Source organism: Perna viridis, chromosome 7 (genome assembly GCF_037379345.1).
Source record: "Perna viridis isolate PV_CMFRI_1.1 ecotype Kerala chromosome 7, ASM3737934v1, whole genome shotgun sequence".
Classification (NCBI taxonomy): domain Eukaryota; kingdom Metazoa; phylum Mollusca; class Bivalvia; order Mytilida; family Mytilidae; genus Perna; species Perna viridis.
In genome coordinates, this window is record NC_142451.1 from 4,985,880 (window position 1) to 5,005,780 (window position 19,901).

General features: G+C 31.7%; 1 protein-coding gene across 7 annotated transcripts in view; it reads left to right on the forward strand.

Moving 5' to 3' along the window:
• The window catches only part of LOC148611052 (transcription activator GLI2.S-like), an 85,643-nt gene that overhangs the window by 40,347 nt on the left and 25,395 nt on the right, over positions 1-19,901 (forward strand). For 6 of the 7 annotated variants that reach the window (XM_088591123.1, XM_088591122.1, XM_088591128.1 and 3 more), the window contains one exon: positions 19,245-19,517. In XM_088591123.1, coding sequence (XP_088447249.1) covers positions 19,245-19,517 — 273 coding nt within the window. Of the gene's footprint in view, positions 1-8,325; positions 8,851-19,244; positions 19,518-19,901 lie in introns of those variants that run through there. The other variant, XM_088591129.1, reaches the window with a different exon arrangement.

The window sequence follows — 19,901 nt, forward strand, 5'->3', positions numbered from 1 at the left end:
GGTAGTATTGTGTTATAGGAGAAATCAGTATTACTGTAGGTGTTATAGGAGAATCAGTATCACTGGTAGGTGTAAGAGGAGAAGTCAGTTTTACTGGTAGTATTGGGTTACAGGAGAAATCAGTATTACTGGTAGTATTGTGTTATAGGAGAATCAGTATTACTGATAGGTGTTACAGGAGAAGTCAGTATTACTGGTAGTATCGTGTTATAGGAGAATCAGTATTACTGGTAGGTGTTACAGGAGAAGTCAGTATTACTGGTAGTATTTTGTTATAGGAGAAATCAGTATTACTGGCAGTATTGTGTTGAAGGAGAATCAGTATTACTGGTAGGTGTTACAGGAGAAATCAATATTACTAGTAGGTGTTATACCGGAGAAATCAGTATTACTGATAGGATTGGGTTATAGGAGAAATCAGTATTACTGGTAGGTGTTACAGGAGAAGTCAGTATTACTGGTAGTATTTTGTTATAGGAGAAATCAGTATTACTGGTAGTATTGTGTTGAAGGAGAATCAGTATTACTGGTAGGTGTTACAGGAGAAATCAATATTACTAGTAGGTGTTATACTGGAGAAATCAGTATTACTGATAGGATTGGGTTATAGGAGAAATCAGTATTACTGGTAAGTGTTACAGGAGAAGTCAGTATTACTGGTAGTATTGTGTTATAGTCATGCATAGCATGTTGAAACAATCAGCAAATAAAAACACTGTGCTACATGTATGATCTGATGATCATTTCTTTTTGTTTTGGGCTGGCAAGTTCATTTATATCCATTGTTCCTCCTAAGATCTGTTGAAATCTTGTTACATTTTCCTACATACAAGGCCCCCAGAAATAGGTATACTTGTTATGATCTGACTTTTAATTTCATAATTGCTAACCCATACAATTTTGATTTTACCAGCATTTTTATTTATTAAGTGTTAATCCCTTAAAATATAATGAGTAATAAACAGTATTTTTTGTATTTGTAATCATTGCCATATAAAACCTTTTTGTTCAATTTCTGTTTAACAATGTATTACAGTCGTCTAAGGACTTAGGGCCAAAAGCTTCCATTTATGATCCTAAAGTGCAGTTAAACTTGTATTATTTCTGCATAAAAAATAACATGTAAAATGATTGAGGCATTATGAGATAAGGCATCTTGTAAAGATGATTGAAATCTTGTCACCTTTTTATTTCTTCCTGTTGCGTTGATTTGCAGATTATGCAATTTAAACATAGCTTTCTCAGGTAAATTTCCAGGTGCTAATTTTCAAGGCATTTTGCCGCCAATGTTCCCGTCACTTGTAAACAAAATATTAAAATTTTGCTCATTCATGCAAATTTTTCTAGGTGCTAGTTGATGCCTTTACAAAATCTAGTCACATTGTGTGACAATATATCAAAGAGAAGCCGGTACAAAACGCGCCATCCCATACTATTTGTACTTTTGACAAGGTTTTGTCGTCTAACTACATCAACTTATAAGCATATGGGTCACATATGGGTGTATGAATTGAAGGTGTTTTTCTTGCTCTCGGTCTCTTGAACATTGTCATTTATCAGAAAGATAAAAAAATTGTAAATGGATTTGTTTAATCTGTCGTAAAAATGACTTTTAAATGATTTTGCCCTTGTTCCACCTTGTATAAGGTTGTGAAGAGCTGCCTTAAGGGAAACTTATTGATGGATCAAGTATCAAATAGGTGGCTTAATGGTCCAAAAAAACATGTTATCTTTATTATACCCTTAATGGATTGATTGAGTCTTTCAGTGTGCACTGGATAATCTTTGGGTTTTGCAGGTGGCTAAGGGGCACAGATTTGGTACACTTCAGGACTGCTTATCAATGAGAACTTACAGTGCTGTTTCCTCTATCCTAAGCTTATTGGATATTTTTTACTGAATCAAAATGCTTTTAAATTTTGTTTATTACCATTAAATATTGCATATGTGTCATTGTTTTTTTCTTTTGATGTGCTTTGACCACATGTAGTTTTAGTCATAGAAAGGTTTTGAAAGCAAAAGCTGTATTCATGATGTAAATTCATGAATATGCAAGTAGTACCCAACCAACATACAATGTAAATGTAGGTTCTGACCTGCATTGCCATGGTTACTGTATGTTGACTTCCCAACCACAAAGTCATTTTAGTCTGACATTGTTGTGTTTTGGTACATCTGCCAATTCTCTACTTTACTTCTAACAATTATTTTTGTTCAAGCCATCCTCATGAGATTTGAATATGAAGTTTTCCATTATTGTATATTATTCTGGTGGAAATGTGATGATATATGATTTTCTTTGTAGACTTTGTCATCCTTCATCTCCTGTTTTGCTTATTGTTGTCTGTGAAATTGGAATCTTTGTAATTATACTTGACACTTGTTACCTTATTATGTCATGGAACAAGTATCACTGTCTGATTAAATCATCATTTCATCCATTTTATTTAGAGATATTTGAAGAGCCCTTTTCAATTCGTTTTTATTTCAACCATACAAAAGGACTGTGTATTGAACCACCAGATAGAATTTAGTTGTGTGGTTTGAATTGAAAAATATTTGTAAACGACAGGCATGAAACTTAATTACAGGGCGGTGAAAAAGAGGGGTATTATATAGTGACGCAAATACCTGAAGAAGTGAGGTCATAGGTCAAATTGCAGATATAAGGAGTGTCCTATTCCTGACACTCTAACCTCATCGTTAATTGCTGAAATGAAAATGAGGTTCATGATGAGTGTTGCTTCATATACTTCAGAATCAGACCAATTATCACAGTTAGGCATTTTGTATCATGAAAATGTTTTGAAAACATGCTTTTCTGATTGTATGGATTACCCTGCGCTGCTTGGTCGATAAATTATCCTGATAAGACTTTTAAAGGTCACAAATTAAAAAAGGAGTATTGTGGAAACATATAATTATGTTAAAATAAATTATTTTAATGTTTGAAAGCCATTACGGAACTTGAGTATTTAATTCACTGTGATCACGGGCCAAGCAGTCATGCTGAGTCTGAACAAAAAGATTGGAATTCCTTCACATTTGCTCAATAGAGACAGCGTAATTGAGTATTTGATATCCTGCAGTAGGTTTTGTGCTTGTGAAAGAAATCATTGGTCTACTTTAGTCTACACTGGGTCTATGACTCATATAGCGATTCATGTTACAGATTTATACAAAAAAGTAAAAGCCTGTCTGTTGGAAATAAATTAGATTTTAAAGTGTAGAATATAAACTTAAACATCTTTCAATTGTAAAATCTCTGGAAAGTCTTCTTTATACTGGTTTTCATACTAGTCTTTTCTCTGGTATTATAGTATGTGTTAAAATGGTTTGTATAGGTTTTCTATTTGTGGATCTGTTTGATACAGAATACTTAAACTTCATCTTTTTATGATAAATCACTTCCATTACCATTTCATTAACAGTGATATGGGAAAAAAACACCATCTTCTTATTATTCTAGAAAAATTGACAAAAAAATTTCAATTCTCAAATTAATTCCATACTATTCTAGAGAAAAGTTTCATTTCTTTGAAATTTGATTCTTGAATTTTTGGTTTTGAGGTTTTCAGTATACACATCAGTGTGATTCATCTTTTTTGTAGGGAACCAAATTTTGCGGTTTTGTCCACCCATTAAAACCACGAAAATTGGTATCCCACGAACAAAAATACTTTCACAATAATATTATTGGGACAACCTTAAAAATCATACCTAGTACTGCCTAACAGATTGCTGTGGTGATGATTACTGATACTGATCAATAGCATAGGACATATCTGTGCTTTCCTAAGCCTTATACATGACATTATTATACCCCCAAAAACAAACTTTGGGGGTATATAGGTTAAATTTTATTCTGCTTTTTCATAATACTACAAAAAATTTGTGGTATAATGAGATGGCTTTGTCACCCCTGATGTTGTCATCATTGTTGTCCTTGTCTTTTTTTTTTAGACACCTGGTTATGATCCCCAATTTTGTGGGAATTAGGGGTAAAAAAGGGTACAGTTACAAGCATTTTCATGATATCTGGACAGTGACTTGACCATAAGGGAATTGAAAATGTACTACACGAGAAGGCTGCAATTGATTTTGGAAGTCTTGATTTATTTGTGCAGGAATTAGGGGCCAGAAACAAGTATCTTCATGATCTTTGGCAATAACTTAACTATAAGTATGTGGATTTCTTTGAAAGAGTAATCAAGGGAACCAAGATTCTAGCGAAAATCAAAAGAATGTAATCAAGGGACAAAGACCAGACATGGAATATACACACACACAACAAAGTACATAAAGTAACCAAAATTGTTCATATGAAGTAACAAAAGCATTGACCAGGTGTACCGGTAGGGTAAGTGTCCTCTGCCTTTTTAGAAACACCCGCCGATTTGCTCATAAAAAATCAAGTCCAGGGTGGATGAAAGAGGAAAGGAAAATTATGACATTATGAACAAAACAGCTTTCATGGTGTAGATTGATACACCTCAATAATTCAAGAGTTCTTGATGATGACTATAAAACTTCTTTAGTGATGACTTCATTCTTGTAGCATATTCCAGAAGCCTAATTGTAAGAAGTCTGGTGTGATACAAAAAGTCTACATTGTTATGGCAAGCTCTGGCATAACATATGAGTTATGATATGAAAACTCCATACACAGGTCCTGAAGGGATGTTGCCACAGATGAAAGGAAAGTTGACAATACAGAATGAAAAGTCATGTTTGTCGTATAGTTTAGTCAATAGTTTTCCTTTATCATCGATCTGTAAATGTAGGTCAAGATATGAGGCTGACTTCATACAGTCTGTAGTATCCTTTATCTCAAGTTCTTTCAGGTAGATGTGATGTATCAAATCCCCGAAACTAGGATTGTTTAACAATAATTTGTCTTATATATAGCAGAAACTGAGATTAAAAGATCTAGCTAAACAATGTTCCTTCTTTGAGAATAGATCAGCTATAAAGTCAGCCTCATAAGAGTGAAGGAATAGGTCAGCAAGTAAAGAGGTACAATTTGCTGCCAGTGGAACGCCAACAGTTTGTTGAAAAATGCATCCAGCACACTGGACAAATATATTGTCGATAAAAAAATTCCAGCATTTTGAAAACGTCTTCAGTATTTTGAGAAGATGATTTGAAATTATTTTTTACAAAGTATGAGGAAGCTCTACAAAGAACTACGTATTTGTATCTAGGTGTACCATCTTTTTTTTTGAAGTAACAATGATGTATAATGTTTTTAAGTCGGGATTTTAACTGAGTATAGAAGTATAAAGAGTTGAAAAAAAAATCATGGCTTTTAATGCTATTGTTTTCATATAATGATCTTGAAATGAGGGTTCCGAAAAGATCTTCAGAATTTTTCAGGATCCACATTGAAATAATACTACTACGGGAGTAAATATTGTTGTATTAGGACTGGAGACCATCTTTGACAGCTGTTAGTATAGAAGTTAAAAGTTTTAAAAGAGGTTTGGTGGTATATTTTGCGGATCTTGAATTGTGTGTCCATACTTGCCCGAGTGTTCATAATTGGACCTCAGTTGTCATATTAAGCTGCAACAAGCATTTTTTTTTAACCTGTGTCACCAACAGTGAAAGTAGCCACTCCACTCCATTCATCATTGTGTTACTCAATCATGTGCTGACCAATATGTGATTTATAATCATAATGTTGAGAATGTAAGAAAGAAATCATGGACACCCAAGGGTAGAATTTCAAGTAACTTTGAAATTTTTCCTCAGAGTGTCTGAAATTTTCTCATCTTGCATTTTCTAGTGGTGTTTGATTCTTTTTTTCTCATTATATTTTTGATAAGTATGCCAATTTAGAATCATAAATTCAAAATCTCAATGAAATGTAACATTACAGTTTTTTATTATGTGTAAGTTCAGAGAAATGGCTAGAACCAAGCATTTTCATGATGTCTGGACAATAACTTTATTAAATGTGAATAGATCTTTTTTTACATTATTCCAGGATTGTACTTATTGAAGAATAGGGGGGGCAAAAATGGGACCACTGGTTGTCTGGTCAAATTCTTTTCCTATGTCAAATATTCAAATTGCAAAATTCAGAGCTGTATCAAGTTTAAATGGTTTGTTCATACTTGCCCAAATGTACAGGGTTTGATCTCTTTGGTCCTATCAAGCTGTGCTATGTAAAGCATTCTATTTGTCTATATTTGTATTTAACTTTTAGAAGCCTTTTGTCCTTTAGGCCTGTTTTTTTTATTTAAATCATTTTTATTTTAAAGTGCACAAAAAAGAGGTTAACAGCAAAATCTTTAGGCACTAAACTACATCTTAATAATTTAACATGGTAAACTTGAGCATCTCATGTAAAGTTTCTGTCCTGTTTTACATTGAATATTTCTTATGTTAACTGTTGATGCACAAATTTGCTTTCATAAGGCTGCAAACAAATGTGTGAGAAGTATTGTCATTCATTGACATTTGGTTTTGACACAGTAATTTGAGTTAAAAAATGGATTTCTAAAAAATTGTACCACAAAAGTTAGACTGGGGTTTATTTAATTAGGAATTAGGGACCAAAAACAAGTCTTCTCCTGTTTCCACACTATAACTTGAGTAAAAGTTTTCAAATCTCTATACCACAAAAGGTCAGGTTGGAATTGGTATTAGTGCAATGACCTTAGTTCCAGTTTGATCTTCTTTGGTTAATGTCTTTTGTTAATTGTCTATCGGTATATGTCTACTGGTATATGTCTGTCGGTAATTGCAAATTTAAAGGTTCTTCCGCAACTTTCATTCTAGTCAGAATCTTATGGTGTATCAGACTATGAATGACATTTCAAATTCCTAACATACTTGTTGTGTCTATATTTGTTCAAAATTCAACTTCTGCAGTCATATCAGGTTGTGGGTGTAGCCCTCGGCTGTATTTAGGATCTCAGATTGCTAGATTGGTGCTACAGTTAGGGCATTCGTTTAGACCCCAATACTTAAGTAAATTTACATGCTTAATATATGTTTAGACTGGCAATGCTTTGTCATGTTATAAGACTGTTCTTTGACTTTAATTGGTCAATTTAATGAAGTAACTGAAATAATACAATGAATTTAATTATTTAGTGAGTATGCTTGTGTGTTAACAAGACAGTAAAATGACAACATTATGTCAGTAATTCCAGTCTTACTGTCTTCTGTAATGTTAAATCAAGGGAAATTCAAGGAAATAGGCTACACTTGTCTATGTTAATGATTATTTCAGTCAGACGGTAAATTCAGAATTGTACTAACCATTTTCACTAAATATGACTGAAAATATGCACTATTTACATGTCTGGTCACAGATATATAATATATTCAAATAGATCAATTTAAAAAAAAATATGGAGTGCTTTCAGTTAGGATAGGAAGTTTGTTTGTTTTTTTTTTTTTTGGCTATCTCCAAAGCCTTTTGTATAGGAAAATTCTCAACCCCCCTACAACTCGATAATCAGTATTATGGGATATGGCCTGCTTCCATCAGTGTTTTCTCAGCCATGTTAGAAACATCTAAACAGAGTCTGTTAAGTACAGATTGTATATTGTGTTTAGTTTTACTTTACATGGTCCCAGTGATTTGTTTTTACATTAATAAATGAATTATTTTCTGTACCCTTGACATCCTATCTAGCTGTTCAATCTATAACTTAAATGGTTTCATAACACTGCATTGTGTCAAACTCTCATATTGTGCTCCTTTTAACCCCTAAAACCTTTAATTAAATCAATCAGGAAAAAATAAAACTAATCAATTTTGACAGACATGTACACATTCTGTCATTTTGTAAACAAAACCACAGAGTTGTCAGATCGCATTCTCTTTTATTCTGTACAAATCAGTTTTATGATATAAAGACAAGATTGTTTTTGTTCCTGTGCATCTTGTTGAGTAATTTTCAATAGAGTCATGTTAGAAAAATATATCTAATTTTGTTAGGGATCACCCCCTTGTAACTTTGTAGATGTTCCTTCTGTTGACATGTATTAAACACATGAATACCTTGTACACTTGGGTGGTCTCTGTAAGCTATGCTAAAATCAAGTGAGGCCTGTATAGTGTAACGTCATCAGGAGATACCATTTTGAACTAAAGGGTGAAAAGGTCACAAGTTAGACAGTATTATCTTATTCTAAGGTTTAATTTTATTATATTTATGTAAAACAATGGATTATTAGAGGATAAGATAATATTTTATTGCAGTTTTATCAAAAATCTGCAGAAAATCAGCATTTTTCTTGGCTGAATTTAAAGATTTGTCACCCCTAACTTAGAATCTTCTTATCCCACCATAGTCGTTTTCTCAAGTTGAAACTGTCAAGTAATGATCATCTTTTAAAATAAAAAAGATGGAGAAAAACTGTAAAATTGTGTGATTCTGGTAGCTTAATGTGGATTTTATAATGTGAAAACTGTAACTTGGATGTATTAAAATTATGATTTCTGCTGAAAAAAAGTTGTTTTTGCATTTTTGAACCTGTTACTTTTGATCCATTATTTTTCAATGGGATTCGTTTTTTTCGGAATAGTCAGCTTCAAATAAGTTTTGCACTCAAAATAGTTATTAAGCACTCTCAGAAAGTTCAAAAAAGAAAAAAGTGAAGCCCCTTATCTGGATTTTAAGCGAGAAAGCATTTTGGAATTATTTTCATACATATTTCTATGAGTATTTTCCAGCCATTTATGGAAGTTTTATGCATGGCAGATTTTAAAACATGGTGTGATGTTAAATTACTTTCTCTGTGATTTTTTGGGGAATATTTTTGTGATGTAGGATTAAATGTATATTTCAAGACATGAGGAGGAATTTGATGTAGACCAGATTGTTTCAGGTAAGAAACTCTTGAAATTATTTTAAAAACGTTCTCAACTTTTCCTCAAAATTCTATTGTTTTATTTGATTTGTGTCCTTGCAGTCTGCATAAATATTAATTGAACATTTTTATGTACTACAGAAAAAAATAGGATTTGGAGTCTTAAATTCAAAATTTAGCCCATTCATTTTCCAAAACTAAATCATAGCCATATGAAAATAAGGCATTGGACATGAATTCTAATTGCTCATTTCCACTATAGTTGCCTAACTAGTTGCCTGTTCATAAAACTTTTTTGCCAAGATTGTGTGACTGGTCTTAAATTACTTGTGATATTATCTGTACAACTATAGACAGAGAATTATTTTTAGTAGGAAAATAATCCATTTTCTGCAATTATTTTTTTGTAAGAAAGCTAATGTGTTAGCATTCATTATAGGGAAATATATTCTAATTTAGGTAATATCAGTGTATCAGTTAAAAAAAGTCTGGAGTCAGTCAAACTACCAATTCTTAATGAAATGTACAATTTCTATTAAATAAGTGTAAGTGCACCACCAGACTGGAAGATATTCCAGCCCCAAGATACCACCAGACCAAAGCTTTTGTAAACACTGTTCAAATAAAGACAAGCCTCATTTTTTATTTCAATGTCCAAAATACAATTACCTGAGACAAAAATATAAAATAAATTCTTCTTTGATATTTCTCCTCCATTGATTAAGAGTTTCTTGTATCCTGATAATTTAAAAGATCTAAAATCTCTTTGACATTATCTAAAAGAGTGTTTTGAGGAGAATGATGGTCCTGTGACCTGAATTGCATTTTATTATTATTAAAAATTATTTCCCTCAATCTAAAATTTTAATAGAATTTTATGTACAGAACACATAAATATATCATTATGTAATAATCAAAGATATAAAGCATTTCATGTATATTTATTTTATAATGTATATGTTTATTGTCTACATGAATGGATCACACATATCTTACGTGCACTTTTCAATAAAGAATTTAAATTTGTAATATGGATAAAATAAGAACTATCCAGCCTTTGAGACAAAATAAGATGAATGATACCCACAAATAACTACTCTTTGTGAATAAAACTTTGACCAATTCAGTACTAAATATTAAAAAAAAGACCATCAATTTTCACAACTGATTAACATAAATAAGTGTACATAGTTTATATGTAAATATATCTATTTTGTTTATATGTAAATATATCTATTTTACAGCAAGATAAATATAAGAGCTTTTTGTTGTGTATTTAACTGAAAACAAGTATATTCATCAATATCTTCAAGAAAAAAAGATGACTTAAAAGACAAGAAAACCTTTAAATCCGATTTAAAGCTCTAAAATTTCATAGTTTACCACTTGTTCAGAGATGATTTACAAACATTTCAAACGCACCCTTGTTAATAGTAAACTAATACCTAATTGTTTCCCAATTAATGTTCAATAAAATGTCTTTGATTCTTGTGTAGCAGTAGATCATGTATCACTTATCTGGGAATCAGTTTATCTAATTACTATATAATGACCCTCGTTAGGTGGTCATTAGTTACCTAGTATTGTCTTTGATGAAGACCATAAATTTCCAGAACACACAGAAGGCTTTGTCGGTGTATTTGAAGGAATTTAAAAGTTAAAGTCTAAAAATATTAAGTGTTTTTAAAGAATTTAGGGGTGCAAGTTTCTAAAAATTACTTCTGTGTGGTTTTGAAAACTTAAAATTTTGACTTTGTAGTCCACTGCTTAAATTTTGGTTGTCAGTACATAAGAATTTAGCCCAATGTAGTTTTTCTCATGAATAGGAGGAACTTTTAAAAATAACCATACTTATTTAAAGGTCCATTGGCAAGTAGACCTTGCTAATTTCAAACACCTAATGCTACTCTGTTGACATTTGCCAAAATGATGTCATGATATTATAGGTTGAACTAGTTAATTTGTTTCCATAATACTTTTTACTAAATTATCCCATACTTGTTAAGTAACCTCATTTGGAAAATATTCTCTCTTGTTGACCAAAACTTCCTCTCAATAAAATTTGTACTATTTGATGATTTTTGATGGGACCTGTCAAAGGTATGTCATTAAGAAAGTAGTAATATAATGCTGTTTCATTTTGCCAAGTTCCAAAGCCATTCGAAATATACCCTTACTTTCACTGGGTCTAGGTCTGGTCTGATTATTCAGAGGTAATCTTGTAAACTTTTAAAAAGTTTTTATTTTTATTTTCATTATAAATCTGACCTTTTAGTGCAATCAAATATGTGTAACTTTGTACTGATGGTCAGTAGATTGTGGACATTAGTCAGTGGGTTTTCCATACTATCAATGACAGTGGTTGATTGGAATTGCACTGCTTTAATCCTGTTCATTTTTAACCTAACAAAATGTCTTCAGTGGAAAATCATAAAATTCTGTGTGTATTTAAATGAAAGGGTTCAGCAACAGTAATATTTCATTTATATGTAATTTTCTGGTAATAATGTATTTGATTATAAGTTTTAAGAGCTGTAATCATCTGTTTTGCTGTGGCTCTACTCAAGCATTCCCTCATACAAACTGGTGTTTTGTATTGTAAATCAGCAGGGTAAGGTTAACTGGAGAGAGGTTGACAAAAGACTGCCGACCACACATGATAATAACTAGGAGAAAATGAAAGGACATTTTTGTGAAAACATTATGTGTATAACAAGATACCAACATATTAACGTTTCATTTTATTTGTCATTTCTCTATTGTTGAGAAACTGAAATGGAAAATTTAGGTGTTGTACTTGTTCACTGACACTTGTAGGGTTAAATGTGTTCCCAGGGACTAACTTTTAAATGGTATGACCTACAACAAAAATACATGAGTAATTCAAGCTTTCAAAGTTTTAAAAAGTTTGCTTAAAGGCATTTTTGTTACTTTTTGACATTCCTTACAAGAGTCCTCACTTATTTTCTAGATTTCTGTGTAAAAACAGAATACTTAATGCAACTATAATCTGGTTTATACAGTGTACAGGTTATTTTTGGGAGTAGAGGATGTGCTGTGTTAGCAACAAATATGGCCAGAACGCAGCAGGTTGATGATGATGAACTTCCTGTTCTGTAGAATCTTATTGCTTCTCATAAGGTTCATATCTTCTAAAGATTTCTCTTCCACAGGAGTTCCAATTTTACTTACAAGAGTAGAAGGTCCTGAACTTTTCAAAGTTTCAAATCAATGGTCCACTAGAAGAAGCCCATAAGACCTTAGTTAATTAAGAGTGTTTAAGGTCAAGGACCTAGGTCAGAAATTGGGGGTTTCAGAACTCAGACTACCACTAATTTGAACACCTTTTACATAGTCAGTGTCTATGGTACTTAACTGTTCTGTTGCAGTCAACAATAATAATTTTTTGCAGTGTATAAATACAGGAAATGAAACTTTGGAGGTTGTTTAAAACATCAGATGTTGAATGGTTGGTATAAACTTTGGAGGTTGTATAAAACATAAGATGTTGAATGGTTGGTATAAACTTTGGAGGTTGTTTAAAACATCAGATGTTGAATGGTTGGTATAAGAGATCTTACCTTTTTATTGGTTTAAATAGTATGTATGACCATTGATGAGGGTAGATTTTTTTCTCATGACTAAAACCCAGAAGTTTATGCTAAAACTTTGGTCCCTCAATGTTAAATCAGATGTTTACAACTTACTTAAGTTGAAACATTGACCCTTTCATCTTTTGTTTATTTGAAATATTTCTCAGAAAACAGAGACAAGAGTATCAGATTTGTAGATATGAAACCCATCCTTGTATTTGAAACTTGATTACTGCTCTTGTTAAATGTTTTATTGAGTGTGTCAAGGTTAAATTGAGAAACCTGAAGTGACTCATTTCTCTCTATCCTTATCACTAAAGCTTTACTGGAGAATCCCTCAACATTAAAGTAGTCTATTATCTTGATAGATCACAGATACTGGGTAGATATTAGTGTTAATGTTGCCAAAGGTTTATTTAGTCAATTAGTATTCTAATTACTCAAATTCTCAATAGGGTATGTAATTCCTGTCACATGACTCCGTGGTTTCATGAGAATGGGCCCTTGTCTACCATTCAGATGCATTGGGATTTGATATTGAACCCAATGATATGTTAATAAAATGTCATTGGGTTCAATATTAAGAGAAAAATATCTTTTTGGGTAAAAATACAGAGAAAAAATGACAAATATCTAGTTCTACAGGATAAAAATGCTGAGAAAAGCTTAAACTAGATTTTGCACTGTGATGCCGCGTTTCGATTTCCTGGAAGTAAACAATAAACTGCAGATCGGTCTACAGTTTCATTATGTTCTATATCAGAAATTCCAGAAGGAAAACTGAAACAAGAAGAAGACTTACAAACTCTATTGAATGAAAATATGAAAGATTCGTTCTTTATATGAATGTACAGCTAAGTAATAGGTGCAGATTTTGATACATTATGTGGAATACATGTACCAGTATGTATATTATTATACTGAATGCTTTACATATTATCTTTTATCAGTGACACATTGCTTGATACCTTACAATGAGGTATATCTACACATTTTGATAGATGATTACCTTATTTTTAAGAAAACTGAAAAGTATTTAACTTTAACTTATTGAAATAATTTGTATTTTGTTAATTTTCTGAAGTTTGCAAAACATTACCATTTCAGGAATGTATATGTTATAATAAAAAGATTTTTCATGTTAGAAATCCAGATGTACTTAAAAAAGTTCTATTTATTTCTTAGGGCTATTAAAATGAACAGCTCTTTCCTCCTTTAAGCTTTGACTTAACCTTAGAAAAATACATTTTTAGTATCTGGGACTTCCTAATGACAATAATTCATCAATGAGTGAAATTGGGGGATGAGCTAAGCTTATAATTTCAAAACTGAAGGCATAAGACTAGTAAATTGTACATAGCGATTGTAACAAATGGTTAACAACACCAGTAAAACTGTACATGGATAAGTCTTATTCTATATAATTGTCATAAAAATCCTTCAAGGTGTAGAATGTCCCTTGTCATCTTGATCAATCTTGTAAGCAAAAAAACAGTCACATGCGGCCTCATAAATAAAACCATCTTAGATCAGTATACCTTTCAGCAACAGTTGATCAATTAATATTGTTTTAAAAACTGAAGTGATTTTCCTTGTTCAGGTGAATCAAGAAAGGCGGGGAAGTTTTCACATTGACAGGATAGCTGGTGTCTCCATATGATCGATGATGTACTTTAGTGTTTTTTAATGTCATCCTACTTTCTAGGCTACCTGTCCATCATCTGTCACACTCAATGTATATACTGAGCTTATAACATCTTTTTTAATGGAAAAAAATCTGGTTCTTGTTCTTATAAGAACTTTAATGACTATGGTATATTTTAGAGTGTTTTAGAGTTTGCATTAAAATCATCTTAAGTTGCTTGTATCTGGTTTTATAAAGTGCTTTTTGCATTTTATTTCTAAAAGAAATTTCATGATAGAATATTTTGTTTTCTTAATTATATCCAGGTGTTCATTATAAAACTATATTCTTGTTTCAATCAAGATTCTGGTTCATTACGTTCTACTGGATTATGTGTTTATAAAATAAAGTTTATCAGAATACAATAACAATTACACATAACAATAATGGCCAGCACTGTGAAACAACAAATATATCCAAATTTGAAAATAATGATTAGTCTGCAAAAAAATTAGAAGTTATTGCTCAGATAAGTGTTAATGTCCCTATTTTTGCAACCAAAATGGCTGCCATTCAGAAACAGCAGATATGATATTTGTAAACAAATCAAACTTTACCATCATTATGTCACATGAAACAATGTATCCAATTTTGAATAGAATGTGCCAAATACTTTTTCATGATATTTTAATTACACTCCTTGAAAAGTTCATGTTTCCCATTTTAGGGTTTAATGTGTTTACACATCATTTTGCCTACAAAAAGCATGATAGAAGCATTGGTTTATTTTTGGACATTTATTATTTCCTTTAATCAATGGTTATTTTTATATTTTTTGCTATTATTTTTTGTATTTTCATTAATTTTTTTGTATTTTTACTTTCTTTATTAAAATTTGTTAGTATTATTATTTTTCATCATTTTTGTATGGTTCCTTTAAATGCACATTAAGAGCGTTCGTTTATCATTTGTTCAAATGCACGCTGGGAGTGATTGTTTTTTGTGCATTTTGTGGGTGTGTAGCACGCATTTAGGTATTGTGCATATGGGAAACCTAAACTACTCAAGGAGTGTATAATGTTTGGCAGCTGGCACCCGCTGCCTGCCCCATGGTTGTACATTCCCAAACTATTATAACCATATTTTTCTTCAGAAAATCTGTTGAAAAATTTAAAAGTTTTTTCAGTATTATCCTTAGAATGGCTTATGAAATGAAATCTTCCTAAAATGTCTACTTGTTATTCATTGGCTTGTTAGTTAGCAGTAAATAAAATGAATGTGATAAAATGCCACCTAAAATAGTCTTACATTGATTGATGGTTGTTAGCCTTCACTGGAAGATGTCTGCGTGTTACAAGTTTGACCCTGGGTGAACAGAGAAGTTTGTCTGTTGTGTAGTACTACAGGTACATAAGGTGAACATCCAACTTTCTCAATCTTGTGATATGGTTCCAAACAGTCAGCCACCAGACAAGGGTAAACTTCCCATTGTCTTAATCCTGGTATATGGTTCCAAAACATACTGGCATCAGAAAGAGCAACTGTCAACCAATGTGGTCTTCTAATGTGGTTCTAAACAGACTGACATCTGACAAAGCAACTGTCAGCCGATTTTGACATATTGAAGCATGATTTGGTTACCTCCCTTTGTAAAATACAGTTGCCCAAGTAATATTGTGTGTCTTTCTGTAGTAGAAAAGATAATATAGAATACTCAAACTAAAAAAAAAATCATTTGTGCACCTTGATATAGGGGATGGTTAGTTACAATGATACACCCTCCATCAAATTTCACATTGCTTGTTCTTGGTAACAACGACCCCATTCTTCTTGTTCAATGAAGATATAACGTTGTGATTTATCAAATCTTCGGTGTTCTGGTGTAATTAATTGTTAAAGAGTTATTATCCTTGCACTTTTAGAAGTAAACCGAGGTTGTTTTTTTTCCTAGGTATATATCTTTCTACATGCTTGATATGTTTGTATGGTGATTAAAATTTAAGGGGAGATGTGAAAGAAATAAATACATATTCTAATGACATTGTTTATATATGTAATTTTTTTTAGAAAAAAAATTTATAACTTGTAGGACTTCAGATGTTGTCTCTATAGGCCACATACATAATCACTTGTTATAGATATGAAAAGGCTGATCTTGTCAATCTTCAACTTAAGAAGCATGATAAATATTAAGTTTGGTTAGCATCGAAAATCTTAGAAAGATGATGCCATATAAATAGTGTCATTTAATTCATTGGAAGCTATGGTTAGCGTGTGGTCTGTGATATCAAGTTTCCCCCCAGGAATTGCAGTGAAGAATACTCCTGGGTCTAATTAAAATATTCCTTGATTTGAGAATTGAGTTTCAAAGTTTTGAAAGGAATATAAATTGTTGATGAATCCTCCCTTATATAAAAAGATTATGTTATTCTATGCTTCACCTACCAAAATTGTGCAAGTTAAATGATTGAGAAATTGTTCTTAAAAAAATGACAGGTTGTCAGAAAAATGACTGATTATGGTAAGTTAAGGTATAAAAAATTAAAGTGTAAAATTGCTTCAAGTTTTTTTGGATCATTAAAAAACCTGGCTGTATTGTGCATTGCAATGCATTTATTGTAATGGGTGAACATTATTTAAAACATACGAACTCAATAAAATTCCCATTAAACAGACATATGTTATCATAATAAAAGGGGAGGAAAAGTATGGCAAATCTCTTTAGAAAATCATAAAGGAGGTGATTAAGTTACATAGAGAACAGGAAATGAGATGCAGGTATATAGGGTGTCTGTAACACGGGCTGTGAGAATATTACTCGGACAGGAAGAGACTATGGGATTGACCTAAGTAGGAAATGTACACAGGATTTGTCACTACCAAATGGCAAATTGATAAAGCACACACTTTATTTACCTTATTTGTTTACATTGGAAACAATTTCATTTGATTATATAATAGTTTATGATAATAAAATGTACAATAATGCCTATTTACCTTAATAGGAATTGGACATTTTCATTGGTCATTTTGGTTTTGAGAGGTCTTTATTTTACAGTTGAAGGGAACATGAGATTTCAAAATGTAGTTGACTATTTTGCCATCCTGTTTTTAATGTACAAAAATGTACAATGGATGTAGAAAGGCTGAAGTATATGAATTCTGTATGATGACTTGAATCAGTTGAAGTAAAGTAAGGGCATTGGCAAGTCCAGAAGTCTTCACAAAAAATTTATATCCATTTCAAACTTTAATCGTGAAAATGGCTTTCTCTAACATTGAATTTGCTCCTTAACAGAAATTCTTGTTATACAAATATAATATTTTTTTGCTGAAATATTGCCCAGTTAAATACAATTGACATGTATGTGTATTGTTATGAGTACACAATATTTATAGCTTCACTTACTAATTAAAGTCACAAGTTGATGTAGTATCTCTAACATCTTATATTTATTTGATACCCATCTCTACATTAAGTTGTGCAGTAGAAAGTACAGCAGTAGATTAGAGACTTTATCTTCTAATTAAGTAACCCTACCTAGGCAATCTGGTAATCTTGTTATGCCTTGTGGTCTGAGAAGATGGTATGTTTTGTTGTTAATTCACAAACATGTTGTTGGTGTTTTATCTTTAAATATCTTTTAAACTAGAAATAATTGGGATGAATTGGCTTCTTACTTAGACAACAGATAAAACCTGTTTTCTCTTGGTTCTTTCGTCTATTTTTAGCTTTTGTTTTTAGTATGGAAGGTGGGAGATGTCATTCTGACCAGAAGTTTTTGAAATTGAATGTCTTGAGTAATTTTGAGTTCTTCTACATGTGTGACAAACTTCCTCAATTCATGAATGAAATGCTGTAATCTTGGATAAATCTGAGCAGTGCCTACATGAATGAAACACCCTGTAATCTCAGGATAAGTTGGAGTAGTGCCTACATAGATGAATAACATTCAATGACCATGAAAATAAGAGTGACGAGTCATAAAATGTCTCACATATACTTTTGATGTTTTCATCTGTACATTAATTGAACTGCCAAAATTAAGTGTATACATGTAGCCCAGACCTATTTTATGGACTGGTATTGTCAACAATATGTATGTGTTTTAATATTTATGTTTGAAAAGTACAACTAAACTAATAAAAAGAATTCTATTTTCCATCTTTATGTATTCATGTTTGAAGATTTTTGTGTCAGATTTAATTACTTTATATTTTGAGTTGAATTTTAATTTTTCTTGTTAATTTTAGGTTAGATTTTTTGATATAACTCTACTAACAAAACCACAACTCATATGACATTTGAATTGGAAGTATTTAAACTGTAAAAAAATCAGAACATGAATCATTCATAAGAAGTTTAATTTAGATTTTTAACCAGATAAGATGAAATTACTTGGTCCATTTAGTGCAGTGATATTATACACAGCAATTAAAATAATTTTATCAAAACTCTACAAGAGTAAATTCAATTTTTTTTCCAAAGATTTGTAAATTGAACTTAAGCCTTTTTGAAATTGATTGACTTGTTAAAAGTACATAAATCTGTTGATTTTTATTTAAAAAATAAGTTACTTGTAAGTCATTGGTGCAATATTGATTAATACAAGAAGACAATGACTGGTATGAAAGAATTTGGTCTTGAATTACTAATAGGCAAACTGTAGGCAACTGTAGGCAACAATAAAAAAAATAAAGTTCACTTTACTATTAGCAAAATAAAGGTAAAAACTGGACACTTGGAAACAATAGAGATGATCATGGTACAGGTATCTCTAATTAAAATGGTTAGCTAAACAGGGTTTTATAGTGCACTCAACCTCCCACTTCTGGTATAAATAAGCAGCACAAAATTGCCATTGGTCAGAGTTGGTAAAATCAGTAGTCAAAATAGTACAGAAGATATATTAATGATCTCATAGAAATCCAATGTCTTTTTGAAGTGATGCCTAACAGTATGACTGCTGTATGTCATTACAAAGAACTAATAGCACTTCATTATTCCAGACAGATCTTGTTTGATATGAAATGTTCTTCAATATTATGCTAAATGTGTTGTGTTGACTACTCTAACCTGCTCTTGTGTTAAGCCATGGTATTTTGATTACTGCTATTTTTGGTACATTAATATGGTTTGGGAAGTTAACCATATGTTACACAAATAAATTTGTATTGCTCTTTTCTGTTTTCAGCAGAAACATTACAGAAATCACGGCGAACTTTGTTGGCCAGTCGTGCACCCAGCTGTCATCTTACTCGAGTTGATGAAGAACCCACCACTACCTCAAAGACCCGTGAGACTGAGATAGAAACTGTTGATAGAGGTGTTGGTCCCACACCCCACCCACCACATGTTGAACCTCGAGACCCTCGGGACTTGAGAGATCCTCACATCCCTCCATCATACTTTGGATTCCCTCCCCTGATTGATCCAAGAAATGGACTGTTTGATGCTCAGTATTCAGGTATGTTTATACAGAATGAATACAAGATTTTTTTTTATCGAATTAAAAACTTAAGGTCATAATCCAAAGGCTTCTACCGTAGAAAAAGTAAATTGTGGAGACAAAAAACAACCAGAAAAACTTAGCATGAAAAAGAACTGAACATTTTTACTGTTGATTGGTTTTATGAATATTAAATTTACTTAAGTTTAAAATCAATGAAAACTATGATTCAGGAACACTGATCAAATACAGTGTAAAGAGACTATTATGATATAAAAAGAATAAAGACAGCTGCTGTGTACTGTATTAACTGTTAATATGTAAACAAGTATTACTGCTGAATGACAATGAAAAGTCAGTGTTAGGTTTTGACTCTATTGGACTAGTACAGTACACAGTACT